Genomic DNA, 23802 nt, shown 5'->3' on the forward strand with positions numbered 1-23802 from the left:
CATTTTAACGGTTTTGCCCCAGTAGTTTAAAAATAGCCATTTTCCTCCCTGATTTTTCTAACTTATCGTCATTTTGCTCCCCGCCTCTAACTCCATCCAAAAAATCCATTAACTAGAAGGGTATTTTGGTAATTTTATAGATAAAAGCAAGGGCATGTAAGTCTTTTCACCTAAATAAACCTATAACTTGTTTATTTACATGTATATAAGTAATTCTTTTCTGATCCCCCATCTTTCCAACCACTCTTTCTACCGGCCACCAACATCCATAACCATCCACCACCACCTGCAACTACCACCTGCCGACCACGACCACCGCGACTTTTAACTAAACGCTTTGATTGAGTTAGAGCCAGGGAGTAAACTACCGAAATACCCCTACTTTTAACTGAATGCTTTAACTGAGTTAGAGCCAGGGAGCAAACTGGCGACAAACTCGAAAGATCAAGGAGGAAAATGGCTAATTTTAAACTATTGGAGCAAAACCGTTAAAATGACCAATCCACAGGGAGCAAAATGAAAGTTAACTCTAAGATCTATGACTTGAGGTGGGATTGTGAATGTCGCTGCGCGCGTAGCAGGACGAGTGATACTAGATGGAACAGAGGTGGAAAGTCGAATATGATGTAAAATTGAAAGCTCAGTGTCTGGTTCTCCCATGGCGGTTAATACTTCAAGCTCTTCCGTTGCTACTTCTTTGGGTTTTGTCCTTCTTCTTCTTTGGCTTCTTGGGCAACGATCTTTCTGGCGAAGAAAGTCGTTCTATTACTCTACCAAATCGTGTTGTACACATTAACAAATAATTTCCTAAGTATACTAAGAAAGCAAATAACAAACAAAGTAGATAAACGATAATACTACTAAAACAAAGTCTTTCCTAATAGTACCATGTCCCCACCAATGGTGCCAAGAACTTGACGTGCTTAGATAGTAACAGTAAATTGACACAAAACACAACCGAGTTTATAGGAAAAAACACTAATACTAACTACACACGTTCTAGATGAGCGTATATATCAGTATATAGTATAGTCTAGGTAGATACCCAAGAATCAATGCGTAGACACTACAATCTACTAGTACTAAACTTGTTACTTAATATGTAATCTGTGAACTAGAGTAAATTAACACTTAAGATCTAACAACCTGCATTACAAAGAATTACTACCAGGTATTGAGAATATATAACCATCCTAGACTCGAATCAACACAATTTGCTTAGATTGATGACATATGATCCTACTAAACCACTCCAAGACCTAACTTGCTTATGGCGTATGAAGTGCTAAAATAGATTAGGATCGCGTAAGGTTAATCTTATCAAACTAGGGTTAAGGCTATAGACACACTTTTAGATCTATTTCAATATAGCTAATGAGAGTATGAATCCTTATAATTTGAGGTTTCTAGCCTAGTGCTCAGGGGCGGAACCATAGGAGGGTCAGGTGGGTCAGCTAACCCTCCGGCCAGCAAAATTTCCAGTTTACTGGAGTACTTAACGAATATGTTTTTTCTATAGTTGACCCTCTCGATTGTCTTGCGCAAAGCATAAAAACTAGAAGAAAAAAGAAATCTTCGCAGACTTTCCGAGCGGCGAACGACAGTCCGACGGCGGCGAGCGGTGATCGACGGTGTCAAGCGGTGGTCTGTAATTATTTCTGAAGTTAAATGAAGAAGATAGAGAGTTAGGCCTTTTAGAGGGTAAAACACGTGATATGTAGTATTTTAAATGGGCTTTAGAGCGAATCAGACTTTATTTTTTTTTATTTTTTTTTTATAAAAAGCTAAGTTTAGCAAACATAATTTTTTAGTGTTATAATTTAATATTTCAAGAAAGTTATAGCCATGTGTTGGCTTTACTCTGCCACCAATCTCAGAAGTATGTATTTTCTTCTTTGAAAAAGTCTTTATCTCCTTATTCTTGAAAATTTGAGGTGGACAAGTAATAGATCCACCATTCTCTTTTCTATTTTGGATTTAACATAATGAAGTTTTATTCTTTTTTCAATTATTAATTGTAATTTATATTCATGAAATTAAAGTGTTAGATGTGTACTATTTTCGATTATAATTATACAATTTTATATTATATTTTTTATTGTAAACTTGAATTGGCAGTTCGATATTTTATTTCATATGAAAATTTTTGTCCTAACTTATTGTTATTTTTATCATAGAAATGCAGATATAAAAAGGTATTCTAACAAAAAAATCCCAATCCAATTATCACAACATCATCAAATCCATTAAACTCTAATGAAAATAATAACAAAAGAAGTCGAGAGGAACTTGAATATTTTGAAGATGAAATTGTTGGTGACTCGGCATTGCATAAACCAATTAATAGTTATTCAACTAATTTATAACAAGAATTAAGAAAACGGTACTGAAGAAACACTGGTTCAAATGACCGGAATCAATTGGACCAGGGGGTTTGGATCTGCATAAAATGGTTAGGTCTTCTCGTTTGACTCTGGGTTTGGCTTATCTTCTTCTTCGTACGATAACTGCAAAACGAACAGCCGTTAGACTCGCCACGGGGAGAATTGGGGTTCTCTCCGTGACCACCCTCCGGCGTGAGAATAAGTACTGGTTTCAACGAAGAAGAAGAAGTAATAGTGAAAGTGAAGTGAATGTAACTTGAGAAATGATACCTGAGTTGTCCTTATTTATAACCGAATTTGGGCGGGAAAGTTTGTTGATGGAAGAAGTAACGGAAGGCATTTTCTGTAAGCGGTTATTATCTCCACCGTTAATCATTAACATGATGTATAGGCACACGGATCGTGGGCATGATCAACGGCTGGGGGGATGCCACGTGGAAAGTGGGCAAGTGTGGATCCTTCTCCAAGTTAGTGCCATCACCGTGATCTTGAGGGATGCTTAGGATGATGCCACGTGGCCATTCGGTTATAACCGAATGGTTGTGCACGATAAAGCCTTCTAGAAGGATTACAGCTGTAATCCTATGTGGCTCTTCCTTATGCTAATTCAGTTGTGACAGAAGGGTTACTTTCTGTCCAAGTCTGGGTGATATTTGCGCGGAGATGTTGTTAGGGTTTTATCCTAACTGTTTTTTTTTTTGGGTAAAGATCCTAAGTGTTCTGTTGTATGAGAGCTTGCGCAAGAATGTGTTTATTAGCTCTATCTTGGCGCGCGGATGTTGGAGACTGCTTTCTTTTAAGTTCTCTTCTTTGGAACCAGTGCACTGTCGCGCAAGGTTCATTGGTGGTGAAGTTGTGGTATGGTCCCAAGCACCTGCGCAAGGTTTTTGGGACCTTACCCCTTCAGGTACATAATGGAAGGTCCTTGTCAACCAAGAGATCCTATTAGAATTTTTTAAACAATTCTATTACGACCCCCCGGCCACAAAGTTCTGGTTCCGCCATTGCTAGTGCTCATGAGCGAATTACTATTACCAAGGTAAGGCATTTAGAAAACCATATTTAGTTTCTAGATCCTTTTAATCAAGGGAATATGCCACAAAATAGTAATGAAGTTTTAGGAGTGTTCCAATTAAGTCACTGATAAAATTTATTGTTCCAATTAGATCATTCTACTTTATTTTGGTGTTCTAATGCTAGAGATTTTACCTGAATAGCAGGTCATAGTCCTACATGACATTTATTTAACTTAAAAAAAAAACATGATGACATGAAATAAAAAAAAAGAAATATAATAAATCAAAACCCAAAAGGATCAAATATTACAAATCGTGAAATTTTATCGTTAGTTGTTTATCTTCATTTATAACTTTTTAGATATTTTGAAAAAAAATAACATTTTTTAATTTTTTTCGTATTTTTTTAACTTTTCTACAATTTTTAAAAAAACTTTTAAACCTATTTCGCATTTTTTTCTAATCCATTTGGCATTTATATGCCATGTCAACAAATTTTTTTTAAATAAAAAACCTAAATAAATGCCATGTAGTATAGATGACCTTCTATTTAGGTAAAATATCTATGATTGAAACATCAAATGAAACTTGAATGACCTAATTGTAACAAAAAAATTTATGAGTGACCTAATTAGAACACTCTTGAAACTTGGTTACTATTGTACAAAGTTAACCCTTTAATCAAACCCTTCCCTTAAGCAGTACATATGTCTAACCATTTATGATGATTAGCTATCTATTACCGATTAAAGTGTCAAGCCCTAGGCTAATGGACGTCGATAAACCCTAGAGATAGTAAAAATTGAATCAAGCATGCATAACTTCATAAAAAGACCAATATCACCACAAAACTAACATCATAGCCAATTTCAACATAAACACATATGCATCATAAGAATTTTACCATACTACACAACTAAAATCATACAAATAGGAAATCAATCATCAACCATAAACAATCGCCGTATCATCTCATTTGGACAATTATAACTAAGTTTAGCCAAAAATGATAAACGAATTCAACATCAAAATCAAAATCAAATTCATCATCATTATAGAAAGTTCAAAGACTAGAAAACTATAAAGAATAACCCGTAGAATTAATCTAATGCTTCCCAGTGCCTTCAATCTTCAGTCTCATCCTCTTTTCTCTTCCGGTTTTGCTTCTTCTCTCTTCTACGACCATTTTCTCGCAAGTTCTAGAATTTTAGCCCTTAATATAGTTTCCAATCACATTCCTTTTATATCACGAACAAAACCTTAGCTTTGACTTGTTTACAGGCTGTAAACATGGACTAGGCCCACGACTCATAACTAACTGAAATCCACTCTGGCCCACTTCCCAATGCAGATCCTGTAATTTGGTCACTTGGCAGTGCATACGATTCATAACCCTTGATCGGGTATGGGTCGTGAACATGTCAGTCTTCGTATCAGTCTCTGCTTTTCACTTGTTATTCCAATTATACCCTTGTTTTGTCCAAAACACCCTCTTTTCTGTATTTACTTGCAAATCTCAACAAAACGTTAATTCATATCTATTCTTATCAGATTTGCCCCAATTACCCCTTAGAAATGGGTCTTTTAACATTAGAACATTATGTATCCTACAACTACATCAAATATCCCCACACTTAAGCATTGTTTGTCCCTAAGCAATACATTTTATTTTAAAACAATCTTGACAATCAACACAACCTTCAAATTTCAAAAACATGCTATATCTTACCCAGTCCTCAAAATATGCTCCCAAGACTTACAAAGGTAAGGGGTTGACATCTTAGACAAGTCATTCAAGTGTTACATCTTAAAAACAAAGAACTTACCCGAACTCATATTGTCCACCTTATAGAACAACTACACGGTTCGTACCCCTCACAATTTTCACTCCTCTCGGCTTATTTCTGAAAAGCTGGCATATAATGTGCTAGATAAACTACTAAAATCACCACCTGGATAAAACTATCATTTTCATAGGCTTATACAGAAACTGCTTATATCCACAAATAACACTAACATGTCATACGAACTTTTTATGGCTTTTGGCTTAAGGGTAAATAGGTATTAAATTAAACAAACAAAATGGGTTAACAAAAAGGTTAAACAACCATAATTCGACTTCTTTTTCAGCTCTTTTGACAATCTTCAACTTTTTTTTTCATTTCGTGGCTTTGGATCTTTCTTTTCAAATTTTGAATAGAATCTTTGATCCCCACACTTATTACTTTCTTTATATCTTTCTTTTCTTTTTATTTGACATTTTCTTTGATTGTCATCTCTTCATATTTCTTCATTGAATTATACTTCCAAGGTAAAGAAACGAATATGGTAACAAAGGGTAATCTTGGCTCAAATGATAGGGTAAACAAATGAATAGGTTTAGGCTTAACATGGCTTCTAATGAAAATTATAAGGTAGGTAAATGAAATGAAAAAGAGTAAACAAAGGTTCATAATATCCTAATTTTTTTGCCTTAATCATATCTGTATAGTAATTACCGTATCTACTGGCAAATTGTATAACATGCACAAGTTCTGCAATGAAAAGTTATACTAGTATCGCTCAACAAACGAAAAATATATACAAAGGCTCAAACACTCACATAAACAAAAGGAATAAGGGTTACCGGTATGAACTAATGTATTTGACTAATAGGCTTCTTAAACTAATCAGGCATTCTTTAACATTTTTTTTTTCAAAATCTGACTTGTTTTTGGAAAACTCTATCCTAAAACTCACAATCGAAGTCAAATTTTCAATTCATAGACTCAAATGTTGCATATCTTAAACATTCTAGTGGTTATGATTTACGATTGCATGATTTTTTCTGAAGATATAGGGAAGTTTAAAGAAAAAAAATTTATTTATATTTTAAAATATGTCACAATTCTCCCTATCCCCACACTTAAGATGGACTTTGTTCTCAATGTGCAAACTGACATAAATAAGAAATAGGAATTGTGACACTTCCCTTGACAAGCAACATGGAACAAGATATAAGCAACCAAAGCAGCTTCCACCTGTTGTGCTTCCTGTATAGACCTGTTTGCATTCTATAGAAAAATTGGTACAACACACTAATCATCATCAGATCATAAACACTAGTTACAAGAGATATCACGCAATATTCCATACATACATGCATGGTATAATTTATAATGTAGCGTAGCAACTATAATAAATACATATAAAAAGAGTGTTAAAATGTATGGAACAACGGCAAATAAACATAATAGATAATGTCTGGGTGAAACAGCAAACAACCACAAATAAACAACTGATGAGGTGGAGATGGGTAGATTTGAGGCATCGAAGGAATATTTGTCTTTGTCCTCTCAGCTATCCTCTGAACTGAGTGCATAAACCAGCTCATAGTTGTCTCCATCCTCTGCATGAAACCTATAAAACCTCCCTAAACAGCAACCCCACTATCACTCCTCAACCGATGGTAGAAACATGGAAGCGAGACGTAATAGATTGCTCAAAGACATCATAACACTAAATTGCGATATATATTAAGATTTAAAATTTCATTTTCATATCATCGAATCAAACATTACATTGTTCAAGAAGGATATACAACAATCGGAAATTTCATGACTAAAAACATCAAAATGCATAAATAAATTAGGGAGTATCTAAATCCACCTTAAGTAGTTTTCTCGTGATATCATCTCAAACGTTTCTTGCAACATGTATAAAATATCCGTCATCGCAAATTATATCGGTGAACATACTAGTTTGTTTACATATCATAGATAGAATAAGTCTCAAATTCACATGTTTATGGCATACTAAATTATGTATTACGAAATACAACAATTGGAAATTTCATGACTAAAACATCAAAATGCATAAATAAACTAGGCGAGTATCTAAATCCACCTTAAGTGGTTTTCTTGTGATAGCATCTCAAACGTTTCCCGCAACATGTATAAAATATCCGTCATCGCAAATTATATCGGTGAGCATACTAGTTTGTTTACATAACATAGATAGAATAAGTCTAAAATCCACATGTTTATAGCATACTAAATTATGTATTATACGAGTTGACCATATCCCGCGCGTTGTAGCGGGTTGTTACTTATGAAAATCTTTGGGTTCACCATATGAGATATAGATATACTTTTTGCAAACCATTCTTTTTAATTTTCTTTTATACCTACCTTAAATCATGGCACTATATTATTTTATAAGAAAAGTCTTAAAAAATTAATAATGAAGTTTTAAAAAGAATTGGTCAAAAGCAAATGAGTAAATTGCTAAAATAGTCCCTAACGTTTGTTCACATTTGCTAGATCCATCCAAAAAAAGATTTTTTCTCATATGAACCACTGAGGTTTCAAAAAAATTGCTAAATTCATCCAAACTTCAGGGACGATTTTAGCAATTTAATAAAACAAACTTTTTTTGGATGGATTTAGCAAATGTGAACAAACGTCAGGGACGATTTTAGCAATTTACTCTATTTTTTTATTTTCACCTTTTTATTATATCTCTTAATTAACATAAAATCTCTGGAGTAAATGCACTGTAATAGAAAATTCGGGCGTACTCCGCGGGTTTCGAACCTGTGACCAGGCCTTCACCCAGTATTTTTTTGTTCATTTATAAAATAAAATACACGTTCTTGCTAAACAGGTAACAAATTAAACCGTTGAAAAGATTTTGTCGTATAATTAACTTTATTAAAGGATTAGAAATGAGTAAAATGTTTACATTTTAAAAGACTTGGTTAGATGGTTAGATGATTATAAATATAAAACCGTATTCATAATTGTAAAATATAAATGATTAATCTTTATTATGAAGTGGGTGAAGGCCTGGTCACAGGTTCGAAACCCGCAGAGCACACCCGAGTTTTCTATTACAGTGCATTTACTCCATAGAGTTTTCGGCTCTTGTGGAGGGTGCAACTACTCGCATATGGCAGTAGGCTGGAAATTTTGTCGGGGAGCGCCAAGCCAAACTCTGATGCCAAGCGTGAGTTCGGTTAAGACAACATAGTCTTCGCCAGAGTGGGGTGGAGGGCCTGCAAAAGCAGGTGCGAATCTATCGCCTGTTGTAGAAATTCGTCGTTCAAAAAAAACTAGTAGATTTTATATTAAATAAGAAATTTAATAAAAAGATGAAAATAAAAAAATAAATAGATTTTATGTTAATTAAGAGATATAATAAAAAGATGAAAATAAAAAATAGAGTAAATTGCTAAAATCGTCCCTGACGTTTGTTCAAATTTGCTAAATCAATCCAAAAAAAGTTTGTTTTATTAAATTGCTAAAATCGTCCTTGAAGTTTGCATGGATTTAGCAACTTTTTTGAAACCTCAGTGGTTCATATGTGAGAAAAAATCTTTTTTTGGATGGATCTAGCAAATGTGAACAAACGTTAGGGACTATTTTAGCAATTTACTCAAAGCAAATTATATATAAAAGTACCACACAAACAAAACACAAATTACCAATCTTGCAAATGGCATGTGATTAAATCTTTTGGGTTAAATCATTTTGCTGATTAAAAATAGAAAATATACTTTCTTATTAAATTATCAAATCACCTTAAACGTAAATAATGACACATGATGGAATTAGGCTTTATTGGTTTTTTTTCTTTATAACACGTTTGTTTTTTTTTTTTTTTTTTCTAAACCACTTTGTAAATTTACTAATGCATGCTTATAAAAAATATCAATTATTAATTAGTTTCTCGTTCATTTAGGGATTCAAGCATATATAAAAACAAATTTATCAGAATAGAATAAGCATATACTTTCTTTCAAATCACTTTTTAACCACTCAATAAAAAGCAATCGTCACTATATTTTAATAATTCAAGAAAAACTCTGGACGTGGTTTTGTGGCGTTTATGTCACATCACGCCGCACACACCACCCCGAGAACGGCGTTGTTCATGGCGTTTATATTGGGCTTGGGGTTTTCCACCAACGTGGGGGGGCATTTGGGTTGTGAAGCGGAAGCTCTTGATCGGTGTGTGAATTTTGGTTGTGTTTTAATTGGTTGATGTCTATATATTTAAAAAAAACGCTACTAACCACGCCACTCCCACACCGTCTGTTTTAACACCACACCACGTTCTAACGTGTGGTCCACGTGTTGCATAATGCCCCATCTTCAAATGCTCCACACCGTGTGCTCTTATGCATCAAGTAATGATGATCACTGTATGTCTAAACAAAATGGAGTTAATGGTTTACATGTCTGAACAAAATAAAGTCAATGGTTTATTTACTCAAAATAATTAAAATCAAAATTTAACTACAATAAATAATGAAGTAAGGTGCAGTGTGTTGGTTTTAGTTGAGATAGTCATCACGTGCTTCTCACGTGTTTAGAATAGGTTGTTTATATTTAACAGAGTTAGTTAGATAGCCTAGCAGATTTTGTATATATACTATATTTGTTTTCATTTTACAATCAATGAAATCAGTTGTTCAATTCTCACAAAATGACATGGTATCAGAGCATAACCGCTCCGATCTGTTATTTCTGTTAAAGTTCTGTTAGCTTTCCGTTCATCGGAGATTTTTCCGGTCATCTTCTTCATTTTCCGTTCATCTTCTTTCTCTCTCCGTTCTCTTTCCTTTCTTTCGATCTTTTCATCATCTTTGTTTCTTCTCGTCTGTTCGTATTTGTTTGATTTCGTTTCTCTAAAATCATGTCAACTCAAACTTCTCCTGAAACTAATCTCATCGATTCTTCAAATCCTTTGTATCTTCATCCTTCCGATCATCCTGGTTTGATTCTTGTCTCTAAACCATTTGATGGAAATGGATTTGGTGCGTGGAAGAGATCTATGTCTATTGCTTTATCTGCGAAGAACAAATTGAGCTTTGTTAAAGGTGAAATCACAAAACCTAATTCTGCTCCTCAGCTTGATTTGTGGCAAAGATGTAATGATATGGTGATTTCATGGATTCTCAACACTTTATCACATGAAATAAGAGGTAGTGTGATATATTCTGCAACAGCACAACAGTTATGGAATGATCTATCTGAACGATTTGGTCAATCAAATGGAGCAAGACTGTATCAATTACAAAAGAGTTTGGGAGAGATTTCTCAAGGTAACAGTGATATAGCCTCATATTTTACCAAATTAAAAGTGTTTGGGATGAATTAGGGGTTTTAAATCTTCTTCCATCATGTACTTGTGGTGTTTCACAAGATTTTGCAAAAAGAGAAAAGGATCAAAGATTGTTTCAATTCCTTATGGGTCTAAATTCAAACTATGATAAGGTTAGAGGTACAATTTTGATGATGAAACCTCTTCCTTCTATTGGACAAGCATATGCCCTGTTAGTACAAGATAAAAAACAAAGGGAAATTCATTCTAGTACTCAATTTGTCAGTGAATCAGCAGCCATGAATGTTAGCGACACCAACAGATTTCAGAATAATAAGAGTGTGGTTTGCCCTAATTGCAACAAAGTAGGGCACCTGGCTAACAAATGTTACAGAATCATAGGTTTTCCTAAGGATACCAAGTTCACTAAAAATAAAAAGTTTGCTGCTAATGTTTGTGCTGAAAGTCATGGTTCTGGAGATGATGTTTCTAAATCTACAAGTCCTAATCAAATCCTCACACCTGCGCAATACAAGGAGTTTATTAGTCTTTTGCAAAAATTTGCCAACATCAATGATAATGCTCCAACAACAAATGCTATCAACTATGCAAATTTTGTAGGTATTATTACTTGTAAAGTTTTAGGGACAGTTTTCAAATGGATCATTGACACAGGTGCTAGTGATAATATGTGTCATGATGAGAACATGTTTTCAGAACTTCATATTCTTTCAATACCAGCTTTCATTTATCTTCCTAATGGAAACTATCTTACTGTTCACAAAGCTGGTACTGTTATTCTTAATCATGATTTGACATTGAAGAATGTCTTCTTTGTACCAGAATTCAAGCATAATCTTCTGTCAGTTCCTACATTATGTCAAGATACAAATGAACTGATATTCTTTTCTTTCACATCCTGTGTTTTGCAGGCCCCTTCACTGAAGAGGCCAGTGGTTCTAGGTAAACTCTTGAATGGGCTCTATCATTTACACATCAATAAGGATGTTTCACCATCTCATGTTTTCTCTAATTCTGTTTTTTCTTGTAATTCTGTTGTAACTAGTGATGTTTGGCATTCTAGATTGGGTCATTTACCTTTCTATAAACTCAAATAGTTGAATCTTTGTTCAAATGATCATATTAAATCTCTTGCACATTGTGATGTTTGTCCCAAGGCTAGACAACATTGTCTTCCTTTTCCTGACAGTCAAAGAAAGTCAACTAAAATTTTTGATTTGATTCATATTGATGTATGGGGACCTTATAATGTTGCTACCTATAATGGTTTTAGGTATTTTTTGCCCATAGTGGATGATTACAGTAGAACCACTTGGACTCATTTGCTGGCAACAAAAAATAATGCTTTTACCATTTTGCAAAGCTTTATTGAAATGGTCAAAACTCAGTTCAAAACTGAAGTCAAGTGCATTAGATCTGACAATGCCTTTGAAATAGGATCAGGCTCCAAACAGGCTGAATACCTTCTAAGTAAAGGCATCATTCATCAGACTTCTTGTGTTGGAGTTACTCAACAGAATGGCATTGTTGAAAGGAAGCATACGCATTTGCTTGAGACTGCAAGAGCTTTGCTTTTTCAGTCAAAACTTCCTATATTTTTTTGGGGAGATTGTGTCTTAACTGCAACCCATTTGATAAATCTTTTTCCCACAGATGTTCTTGATGGGAAAACTCCTTTTGAGCTTCTTTTTCATAAGCTTCCTTCATATAAACATTTGAGAAGTTTTGGTTGATTGTGTTATGCATCCACTTTAAAAAATGGCAGGGATAAATTTCAACCAAGAGCTAATGCTTGCATTTTTATTGGTTATCCTATGCATAAAAAAGGTTATAAACTTTATAACCTTCATTCTAAAAGAGTTTTTGTGTCCAGAAATGTGGTTTTTTGGAACATATTTTCCCATCAATTCCTTGAAATGCATCTGAGACTTTGTTTCCAGTTTCTGATCAGATTTCTCAAATCTTTGATGATTTTCATCTCTCATCTCCCACAACTTCTACTTCATCTTTTGAACCCAACTCTTTTTTTCATGATCCATCCTCTTCATCTACTCCAATTATTCATTCTTCTTCTGATCCAGCACCTGCTACTGATCCCACTCTTAGAAGATCATCTAGACATACTCACCCTCCTTCCTATCTTCAAGACTATGTTTGTAACCAAGTCACTGCAACATCTGACCCATTACAGTCCTGTTTTCATACTATCACTAGTGCTTGTGTTGCTTCTACCTCTATTGACACTCATAACCTTTCTTTTCCTACTCAAGTTCTTCTTCATAATCTTGATACTATTTCTGAACCTACCTGGTTCAATGAGGCTTTTCAAATACCTGCCTGGCAGGAGGCAATGCAGAAAGAATTTTCTGCTCTTGAAGCTAATAAAACCTGGTCTGTTATTGATCTTCCTAAAGGAAAGAAACCAATCAAATGAAAATGGGTTTATAAGGTCATATACAAAGCTGATGGGACTATTGAGAGGTGTAAAGCACATTTGGTTGTTAGAGGTGACACTCAAAAAGCTGGCATAGATTATTTTGAGACTTTTTCACCTGTCATAAAGATGACAACCATCAGAGGTTTGATTTTTGTTGCTACTAAAATTGGTTGGTCTTTACATCAATTGGATGTGAATAATGCATTTCTGCATGGTGATCTTGATGAAGACATATATATGTCTCCTCCTCCTGGGATGAATCTACCATCTAACAAGGTTTTAAAACTTCAAAAATCCTTGTATGGTCTTAAACAAGCCTCTCGGCAATGGTATGGCAAGCTGTCCACCGTTTTAAAAACAAAAGGCTATGTTAGATCTCCAAATGATTATTCCTTCTTTACCAAAACAATGGGTTCTTCCATTGTTCATGTTGTTGTGTATGTGGACGATATTCTTGTCACAGGAAATAATGTTGAAGAAATTGAATCCTTAAAGGCTTTCTTACATTCGACATTTCAAATCAAGGATCTTAGTAAATTGAACTATTTTCTGGGCATAGAGGTTTTGCAAGTTCCAAATGGTGTTATCATGACTCAAAGAAAATTTGCTTCTGAAATGATTCAAGAGTTTGCAGATTCTTCTTTACCTACTCATTCTGCTCCTTTACCTGCTCACTTACAGCTTACAAACACTGATGGTGAATTGCTGAGTGATAGCTTGGTTTATCGGAGACTAGTTGGCAAGCTGAATTACTTAACTCATACTCGTCCAGATTTGGCTTTTGCTGTTTAATTTTTGAGTCAATACATGCAGGCTCCAAGGGTTCCTCACTGGCATGCAGCCTTACATACTCTTGGTTATGTTAAGCAATCTATTTCCCAAGGTTTATTTTTTAACAATAAACCTGTTTTTGATCTTGTTGCTTACTGTGACTCTGATTGGGCTTCTTGTCCCAATACTAGAAGGCCTGTCAGTGGTTTTTATGTTTCATTGGGAGGATGCTCGTTATCTTGGAAATCGAAGAAACAAGCTACAATGTCTTTAAGTTCTGCAGAAGCAGAATATCGGTCTTTAAGGCGTGTTACTGCTGAGCTTGCTTGGCTTACTCGTCTTCTTTCTGAGTTATAAGTTCCTAATATTACTCCCATTGCTGTAAAATGTGATAGTCAAGCTGCTATATATATTGCTAAGAATCCTGTATTTCATGAAAGAACAAAGCATATAGAGCTTGATTGTCATTTTGTTTGGGAAAAGCTTCATGAAGGTTTGATCAATTTGCAACACACACGTACTGCTGATCAAGTTGCTGATGTTTTTACGAAAAGTCTTGCTTCTCCTGCACACAAGAGTATTCTGTCCAAGTTGGGTCTCTCTGAGCCTCCAACTTGAGGGGGGCTGTTGGTTTTAGTTGAGATAGTCATCACGTGCTTCTCACGTGTTTAGAATAGGTTGTTTATATTTAACAGAGTTAGTTAGATAGCCTAGCAGATTTTTTTATATATACTGTATTTGTTTTCATTTTACAATCAATGAAATCAGTTGTTCAATTCTCACAAAATGACACAATGTCCTATTATGCACACTATCTCCCCAGCGTATCCCAACGTTTTTACAAAGTCAGATTAACAGTCCAATTCATAACAAAGATGGACAAATATTATGCCCTGTCCGTCATAATACAACATGTGAAGTCCTAACTTTATTTTATTCTAAACTTCCATGCAAATCACGATTTTGCGAAGAAAGTTCAAGGAAACTTAAATTCCGTTGATGCGGCGATTCAAAAAGCTTAAAATTAAATCCGGTAACCGGCGCCAGCGTTGGCGATTACTTTCTCACCCATGTGTCACCAGAAACCTTGTCAGATCACGACGCCGATGATTCCAGTTTAGAGTTCGTTAAAATCGACCCTTCTGGAAGACAATTCAAGGAAAAAACGAAAATTATGGAAAAAGAACATATGTTTGAACCGAAAATTTAATAAACGAACCTTTGATGTCAAGCGAAATTGGGGGAAGGTTTTGAGATTATTTAGAAGGGGATTTGAACATAATAAACATGCTGGATTTAAAGATTTAAAGATGGTGGCATTTAGGATTCCGTATCAAGGAAGCTGTGTGAAGAAACACGGCAGTTATTGCGATTCTTTGACAAAGGTGGCTAAATGTAACATGTGTCCAATAGTAATGAGTGGCAATTATTTTGGTTGCCTAAAAAGTTTTTTCAAACCGACGCAATTTATTAAAAAAAGGTGTGGCCTTATTTAGTAGCGATATTTTCCGGTCACAACGTTTCTAACCGACGCCATTTCTATGCGAAAGGGTATTCTTCGACCTGAAAGGGTATTAATTGACGTGAGTTTTAAACCAAATAGTATGACCCCTTTATCTAAAAGGTTGTGTCCTTTCAATGTACCCCAAGTTAGTTTTTGTAGGGTTATATAACTAACAAGCAATAGCTAAAAATCAATCCAAAGTTTAGCACTAGCATAACCTTAACACCAAAGCTTTTAAGGTCGTAAAGAATAACTTAACAATGACCCACAAAACGGGGCGGTGTGTTAGTCCTATAGTGCTATACATGTTAAGGGAGGCTTGCAAGGTTAATGATAGATATCTAAGCATAAGAATAATCTATCATGTATTCACAATTAGTTTAACAAATAAGCATGTTTAAGTATTGAGTGTTTGAATAAATTTGTTTGTATGTGTATTTAGTATGGATACAAGTTGCAAACCAAATAGTGTTTAAAGCGTAAAGTGGGTCTAGTTGGAACTCACAGTTTTGCAAAGAGAAATCCACAAAATATGAGGGAGCGAGTTTGAGGGATGGAACACCAAAGTCACCCTAAAATGGTAAACAAAGGTGTATGAGTATAAGGATTTGGAGATTGGAAAGTAAACGGATTTTACGAGTATGAAAATATATAAAACATATCCTGCCTAGACATTTATTTAGACACTATTATTAGTGTGTGTTTTTTCATGCGTGTTAAACACCCATTAGAAGTCCAAAATAAGGAATCAAAGTCTAGGACATATTCCACTTTAACACATAACATTCAACCATGGGTTGGTTAATATTATGGTTTGGTTTTGGAGTAAGTATTATTTATAGACTATTATGTATATATTCAAGTATTAGTCAATCATTAGAGGTAGGGTAATCCACTAACCTCAAGAATTTCATCATTGCACAAAAACATTAACATAGTTAATGATTCAGATGGTCATGAATACAAGGAATGAAATGCATAGAAACTACTATTTTTCTAAGTAACCAAGTGAGGGATGGTGGAATTTTAGTTGTAGAACGAAGGTCCTCAACAACACCATTCATCCCTTAACACAAGTCTTCCAACATTTCTTGATTGGAGACTTGGTTTGGTTTCAATCACTTAGATGATTGTGGGTTACTTAGAGACTTAGAACATATAAAATGGAGGCATATGAACCTCAAAGTTCTGTAAACATACCTTAACACAAGTCCTTCAACATGGAAGTTTGTTGGTAACTTGGCTTGGTATGAAGATGTTCCAAATAAAGAAAAACATGTATGAAAAGTCTAATAAAAACCTTAACTTGGACCTCAAAAATGGTGGTTTACCATTCTCATTTACCTTGGTAAACAAGAGACAATACTCCTAGAGGTGTTCCAAATGTGGGGGAAAAGAAAAACAAGAAGAAAAGTGCATAAAGAATGCCAAAACTCACTGTTTTGGTCTTTGAATTTTCTGCCCAAAGTTGGAGAATTTGAAGATTAGAGAGCGTTTGAGAGAGATTTAGAAGTGGTGAAAGTGTTTAGGAGGTGTTAGGGGTAGATATTTATAAGTGGGATTAGGTTTTGGGGTAAAAAAGAAGGTGGTTGGGAGTTAAAAGGAGGGAAAAGATCAAAATTCGTAGTTGGTTGCGAGTCTGTTGTCAGGGGCCCCATTGTAGACCGCAAGGAGTTGAATACGGTCCGCAAGGACTGTCTGATTTACAAAAAGAAAAAAAACATTTTTAGTCCTTTAGGTTGTTTTTCTTGGTATATTATGCTATAAACTCATTGTTCTACATGTTTTGGGGTGTTTAAAGTGTATGCAAGCATGTAATTGATATTAACACTTATGAAATAACATTTCCAAGGAAATAGAATCTTTATGTGTTGTTCGGTTTTGAATTTGAATGTGTATACGTGAGTGTTTATCAGTTTATGCAATAATTAGGCAAAAATAGTATAAAATATAGTTTCCATTATGATCAAATCTCGAAATTACAAGGAATTGGAGTATGGATACGAATTACATTAAAATGAAAAAGAACAAAAAATATGGAACGTTACAACCAACAACATAAACACCATGAGCAGCCTCTCCCTAAGCAGCACTAGGGGTACTAAACGGGCCAGGTTCACGGGTTGGTGGGTTCAACCCGACAGGAACTCGAAAAAATTACACGAACCCAAACCCGAAAATTTTGCTTGAAATATGAACCCGAACACGACTCAATTTTTCATGGGTTAACCCGAACACGACCTGCTTAACCTGAATATTTAATTTTCTGCTCTAAAATTCGAAAAACAAACTTAAATATAATATAACATCAAATAAGTTCTTTTGAACCAACATGATAGGATGTCAAAATTAAAAACTACCACAAAATACATTCTCCAAAATACTTTAAAGTATCAAAAGAAGATAATATGTCAACAAACAAATGATGCAGCTTCAATAAAACATAACATGTGCTTGTTTTCAATCTTCAGATTCCACCACATCTTCATCACCCCTAATGTGTTGAGAAATAACATCTTCGATAATAGCATCCATTGCTTCTTTGTCTTTTGTCGACAATCCCATGACAAGAACATAAATACATTAAAATTCAACATTGAACACCGTCATAACACGAGATACAAAAAGAAATACAACATTACCCGAATCTCCAAAAAGCCATTCCCGACTGCATATCAATGACTCAACAATTTGCGGGGTCAATGTGCATCGATATTGATCAAGAATTCTTCCAGCAATACTAAACGAGCTTCAGAAGCAACAGTTGATATCGGAATAGACAAAACATCTCTTGCCATTCTACACAAATTTGGATAACGATATGCATGTGCTTTCCAAAAATCAAGAACTTAGGTATTTTGAGATAAATCAATTCTTTGCTCATCTAAATACATCTCCAGGTCACTCTTTTTCTTCTTTGAAGTTGTATTAAGAAAATCAAATATTTCAAACTCCTACAAAATATAAATAACAATCAGAAAACACTACTATGTAGAAAATGATAAACAATACTATGCAGAAAATGGTTTGTACCTTCCAAAAATCCATTGATTTTTGGTTGACTCTTGTTACATTCTTCGACTTATCCACATCACAAGCAAGTTTAGTTGCTTACCAATGTTCTTTTTCCAAATATTTATCATAAATGCCAAAAAGTGTGCTTTTTACCTTTGTTAATTCAACTGATTCCTCACCATATAGTCTACTATATGCTAATTCTAACATGCGCAATTTATATCGAGGATCAAATATGACAGCCACAACTAATACAAGATTAAATTCAGCCCAATGTTTGTTAAACTTAACAAACATTTGTTCAGCTATTTGTTTCATAAAAGTATCCGAACTTCTACATCCTTCAACCAACTTCATATGGATGCGGAACACATGAGGAAAATAAAGATTGGATGTAGTATAATATGATCGGGAAAATGCTTTAGTTGCATTGTTAAAGATTTCAAGATTGGATGTAATATAATATGGATAACTTTTGAAGTTTGAATCACTTAATTCCAATTGACAGAAAAAAGTTGATAGTACAAAGCACTTGAAAGCATATTATATGTTGAATTCCATCTTGTAGGAACATCTTGAAGTAAACCATTTTTTATCATCAAGAGAAGTTTGCCCAACACATTTTCTAAAACTGTCTTTTCTTATTTGTGAACCCTTTATATATTTGACACACTCCCTGACTTTGTCCACTGGTACATCTGTGACAACTGTCAAAAATCCAGGTATCCGTACAATTAATTAATCTTGATTAGTGCTTAATGACTGTGCTGAATTACAATTAATTGCTTTCCGATTACTGCATCACACTTACATGTGCATCACATTTCATACTGTCAGATCATTTTTACATACAAACTTTGGTGACATAAACAATGCACAAGGCACAGCTAGCACAGTTAGCGGATAACTCAGAAAAATGCTGACGATGTTCAGTACATAGACAAACAGTGTTTTGAGACCCTGTAAGGGGCAGAGACAAGGTACTACACTAGTATGGTGTGTAGGGAAGTAAGGATCAAAAACTGCTTCACTAGGTGATAGTTTAAGTGCCGGAAAGTGCCTAAAACCCACTTAAAATGCTGAATTCCGCATTTTTCAGCAAAAATCAGCAATCTAACAAGTTTGTAACATGCAAAAATATGACAAAATGGTCCTGAATGCTTTCCTAAGTGTCGGGAATTAAAAGTGTCACAAAAGGGTGCATAAAGAACACTAAACGAAATAGTTTGACATTTTAGCGAACCGGTATCTAACCGAACAACCGGACACTACCCGAAACACCAAAATTATACTAGAAGCATTGTTTTAATGTTTCCAAGCTAGTTATGATCCCCGAATGTCACACCCCGACCACGTAGGACAACAAACCGTGGCGGAACCGTCGGGGAGTGTTGTAACAGAAGCCATTGTTTCATAACCATGGATACAAAAAGTGTTTCGTTTTATTGATAACATTAAATATTAATATTGTCTTATCACATAACAAACAAGTTTCTTATTGACTATCATAGTTATTATGTCACTAAGGCCTTGTCCAGATCCTACGTGACGCATGCATCCTAGAAATCAAGCATCAACACCTGAAACATATGTAAAAACTTAGTCAGCAAAGAAATGCTGGCGAGTACATAGGTTTTATAAGAGTATCGGAATCATGGCTCGTTTTATATATTGCAAGACTTTATTAGACTACAAGAGTCAAAATACAAACCTTATTTTGAAAAATGTATTGCAACATAGTTAACCAACTCAAATCAAGTTGATTATAGTTTATAAAATCTCGTAGCCATGCTTCTTAACCCCAAAAACATTTGTTTTAGAAAACCAACTTGTAAAACATCTTGTAAAAACTCGTATGGTTTATATTATTTCGAAAACCTCGTTTGTGTGATATCGTTCCAAAATCGTTTACCCAAGTGAACTAAATAACGCCACGTTATGTAATATGTTGAAAACACTTATATATAGGAAGTACCAGCGGCGTATCCACCATGTTTTCACCATATCACACCCGTCCCGTTATCTAAACACTAACCAAAAACCAATCGTTTACCCAAATAGTTTAACTTGTTAAAATCGTTTTCCAATTCGTTTCCAAATCGTTAACTCATTCAAATCGTTTAAATCGTCCTCGTTTTAATTTGTGAAAAACTATATATGGTCGTCTCGCTAACAACATTCAAACCTTTGTGACTCGATCACCTCGCGTCTCGCTTCTCGCGTTAACAAACCACCAAAGGGTAAATTAACTAACATCAGATTCAGTCGCTACCCACAACCCCCACACATAACCATGGGTGTAGTAAAGTAACGGGATTTGTCAGATCCTATGGTACCATAACCTAATACTGGTCGGCTTGATCAATGCTAATGAATGTCATTCGTTATGTAACTACAACCAACAAGTTTGTTCACTTTATCGAAATCGTTCTTAGTTTAGTAAAAATCGTTTGAAATCCTCGTTTAAACTTTGAAAACATTTCGTACATATGAATCACCCCAAAACATTTAAAAACAGTAAAATAGGGGAACTATGTACTCACATGAAGTGCAAAGTATCCTCGATCAAATAGAATTCCAACAAACTCAAGCAAATCAGAGAAATCAAGTAGCACCTAGTAATCGAACCACTAGTCAAACAATAGACGCCTAAATCGGAAGATCGGACAGAATGAGGTCTTGTAAACCAAGTGAGTGTTGGAACTCATGTGATATGGTTTGACAAAGCCTACATTCTAAATTGAAACCTAACCCTAGTGCTTTCGACCCATCGTGACCCATTAAGGTAGCTTACGCTACTTTAACGCGTCGTGCGTGCAATGCGCGTTCGAGATGTCTAACTAGTCCTATGACAAGTATTATATGCCCATACATGTTTAATTATGTTACATAATCAGTTACGTGTCAAAATTTTAGGTTACATATGCTTAATTACCAATTATGTATGAAAAGGGTATTTTGGTAATTTACCAAAGGCATATAAATTACTTATCATGCGACTAATCAAACCTAAGTGACCATAAGGTATAACCTCGGAAGGCTATTCCCTACGCTACTATGGTCACTAAACATGTTTGGTCGGATCCTAATGATCGACCAAATGGGTCGTGTTCGAAAGTCTAAGCGGGTGTTTAGTCCGCTTGACTTACGACTCTACACAAGCACTAATCTAAAAGTGACGAGCTAAACATGTCGAAACATGTTTAGTTAAGTTAGAAAACAGGTTTTGATATCAAAACAAACGGTTTTGACATCCTAGAGTAGTTTGGTTACAAAATACGCTAGAAAACGCATTTTGGCCGAAACTACGACTCGCCACTGAGCCTAGATAACATGGTAATCAGTAGGTATAGCTACTAGGGACTATAACCATCATGATTACGCTCACGTTATGAAGTTCAAACAAACTTCGCGTTGACCATAAACTGGTCAAAGCAGAAAGTCAAACACAGTTTGACTTTAACGATAGAAATGAATGAAAAGAACGAAAGAATACTTACAGAAGGTCCCCGCAAGCTCTTGATCCGATTTACTCTCAGGTATGAAGCATAAACTTCAACTTAGAGAGCAAAAATCAGATTCAAGTGTGCTTTGGGAGTGAAATGGGTTTGGGTATTTATAGGAATTCAAGTACCGTTAAGATCGTTCGTCGAAAAACGTGCTTTGATCTAGACCTTACATGTGGGCACATGGTTTTCAAAACCATGGGAATACTTAAAACCATCAAATGGTATTGCAAAACAAGGATCAAAACCACCCATGTGTGGCACATTGTTTTGAAATACCATGGGTGCCTAAAAAAATGGACCAAGTTCAATGTATCTACCAGAAATTTCAAAAATGGTCCCTACACTTGTAAAACTTGATTTTTTGGCACTTTTAAACCCCTTTAACCTCATTTAAAGGCTCTAAAATGATATTAAAGTATAGGGAACTTAAAATATGCTCAAAGACATCACGGATGTCGGTTCGTTTGGCCGTACGGTTGCGTATTCGGTTAATTACGACGGAAGTCGTAACGAACGCAAAAACGATCCAAATTAAGAGACGAATGGAATTTTATCATGCCAATCACTAAAATAAAATATTTTAATGATTACATAAATTTTTGGATGTCCGGATATATACAGGACGTAAGATATGCGCAAAAATGCAAACTTATGCACTTTTGACGCTTTTAGTCTCTATTGATCAAATACGTTCATTTTAGCATACCGAACCCCTCAAAGCCTATTTCTAAGCTATGTAAAGGATATTTATGGTATGTTTAACTTATGATCAAGTTCCGGAGTGTTCGTTACTACACAAATCGGTATAGTTTCACAGTTTGACACAAATAGTCCCTGCGATCGAACAAGGTTGATTTTAACACACCAAACCATCCAGAACTTATTTCTAAGTTATGTGGAGGTTGTTTAAGATATGTTAAGCCTATTTCACTATTCCGGAGTGTTTGTTGCATTAAACTGGTTATATTTACGCATCAGTGCGCGTATAACCTTCCAGAAAGCGATTTAAAGCTTGAAATTGGAATTGAATCGAATTGTAAAATCACCAAACACAAATACACACAAAATAACACCAAAACACATATAATAACACCAAAGCACATTGTTTTATTAATAACCAACATTGTTTTATATCGTACATCGATTACAGAGCACAGTTGTCACACCGAACACCCTAACATGCTATATAACACATCATATGCATGGACACTAACTAATACACTTAACTTCCAACTAAATAACTTAACTTATCATTCAACACTAACCAAGACCCCCCCCCCATGGTGGACGGTCACCTAAGTGGCTCCACCTTTGATCTTGTGTAATCTTACTTGATCTTCCTTAGATATGATCAAGATCTTGTATTGTACTTACCAGACATATTAACCTTTGGATAATACCCTAAACTTGGTTATAAGTTGCACATGATGGATTAGAGCTCTCACACTTCACCCCACTCATCTCCCTCTCCTCCCTTGCCCTCCTCTCGGCCGAAACCCACCCAAACACCACCATCATTTTCATCCATTTTTTATCCATTCCAAGATCATCCTAAGGTGTAAGAAGGTGTTTAAGGAGGTTTGGAGCTTGTGGATCTTGAAGGACCTCTCCCAATAGCTTTTATCCAACACATTTGTCATCTACATCTTCTAGTGTTCTTCCCTAGCCCTTGCGCTAGTGGTAAGCTTCATATCACTTGAATTTACTTCATATTTTGATGATTAATAGTTGATGAACATTGTTAATCTTGATGAACACTAAAGAACTTGATCATGAAACTTTAACATAAGCTATTTAACATATGAATACATGTTGATTTATGTTTATTTGCTTCTTGATGATTGACGATTTATGTTAGTGATGTTAGACATCATAAGAAACCTACTAGATTGTGATTAAACACATGATCTAGTAAGTTAAGGTGGTGATCTTGTGAAAGACAAGATCATCATGCTTATTGTTTTCATGAACTTGAAAAAAAAATGAAAATGATTTTTGTGAATGATGTAGTATGTAACATGTTTACTAGACATAAATAGTTTTCCAAAGGAACCAAGTT

General features: G+C 34.9%; 2 protein-coding genes across 2 annotated transcripts; both read left to right on the forward strand.

Moving 5' to 3' along the window:
• The first annotated feature begins 9825 nt into the window (after positions 1–9825).
• Positions 9826–11659, forward strand: LOC118488276. The gene is made up of 2 exons (XM_035985569.1): positions 9826–11107; positions 11419–11659. The coding sequence occupies exons 1-2, from the start codon at positions 10633–10635 to the stop codon at positions 11451–11453; spliced, it is 510 nt and encodes a 169-aa protein (XP_035841462.1). The 5' UTR covers positions 9826–10632; the 3' UTR covers positions 11454–11659.
• Positions 10079–10543, forward strand: LOC118488236. Its single transcript, XM_035985480.1, has one exon. The coding sequence runs from the start codon at positions 10079–10081 to the stop codon at positions 10541–10543; it is 465 nt and encodes a 154-aa protein (XP_035841373.1).
• Positions 11660–23802: the final 12143 nt, after the last annotated feature.

The sequence above is a fragment of the Helianthus annuus genome, chromosome 16 (genome assembly GCF_002127325.2).
Source record: "Helianthus annuus cultivar XRQ/B chromosome 16, HanXRQr2.0-SUNRISE, whole genome shotgun sequence".
Classification (NCBI taxonomy): domain Eukaryota; kingdom Viridiplantae; phylum Streptophyta; class Magnoliopsida; order Asterales; family Asteraceae; genus Helianthus; species Helianthus annuus.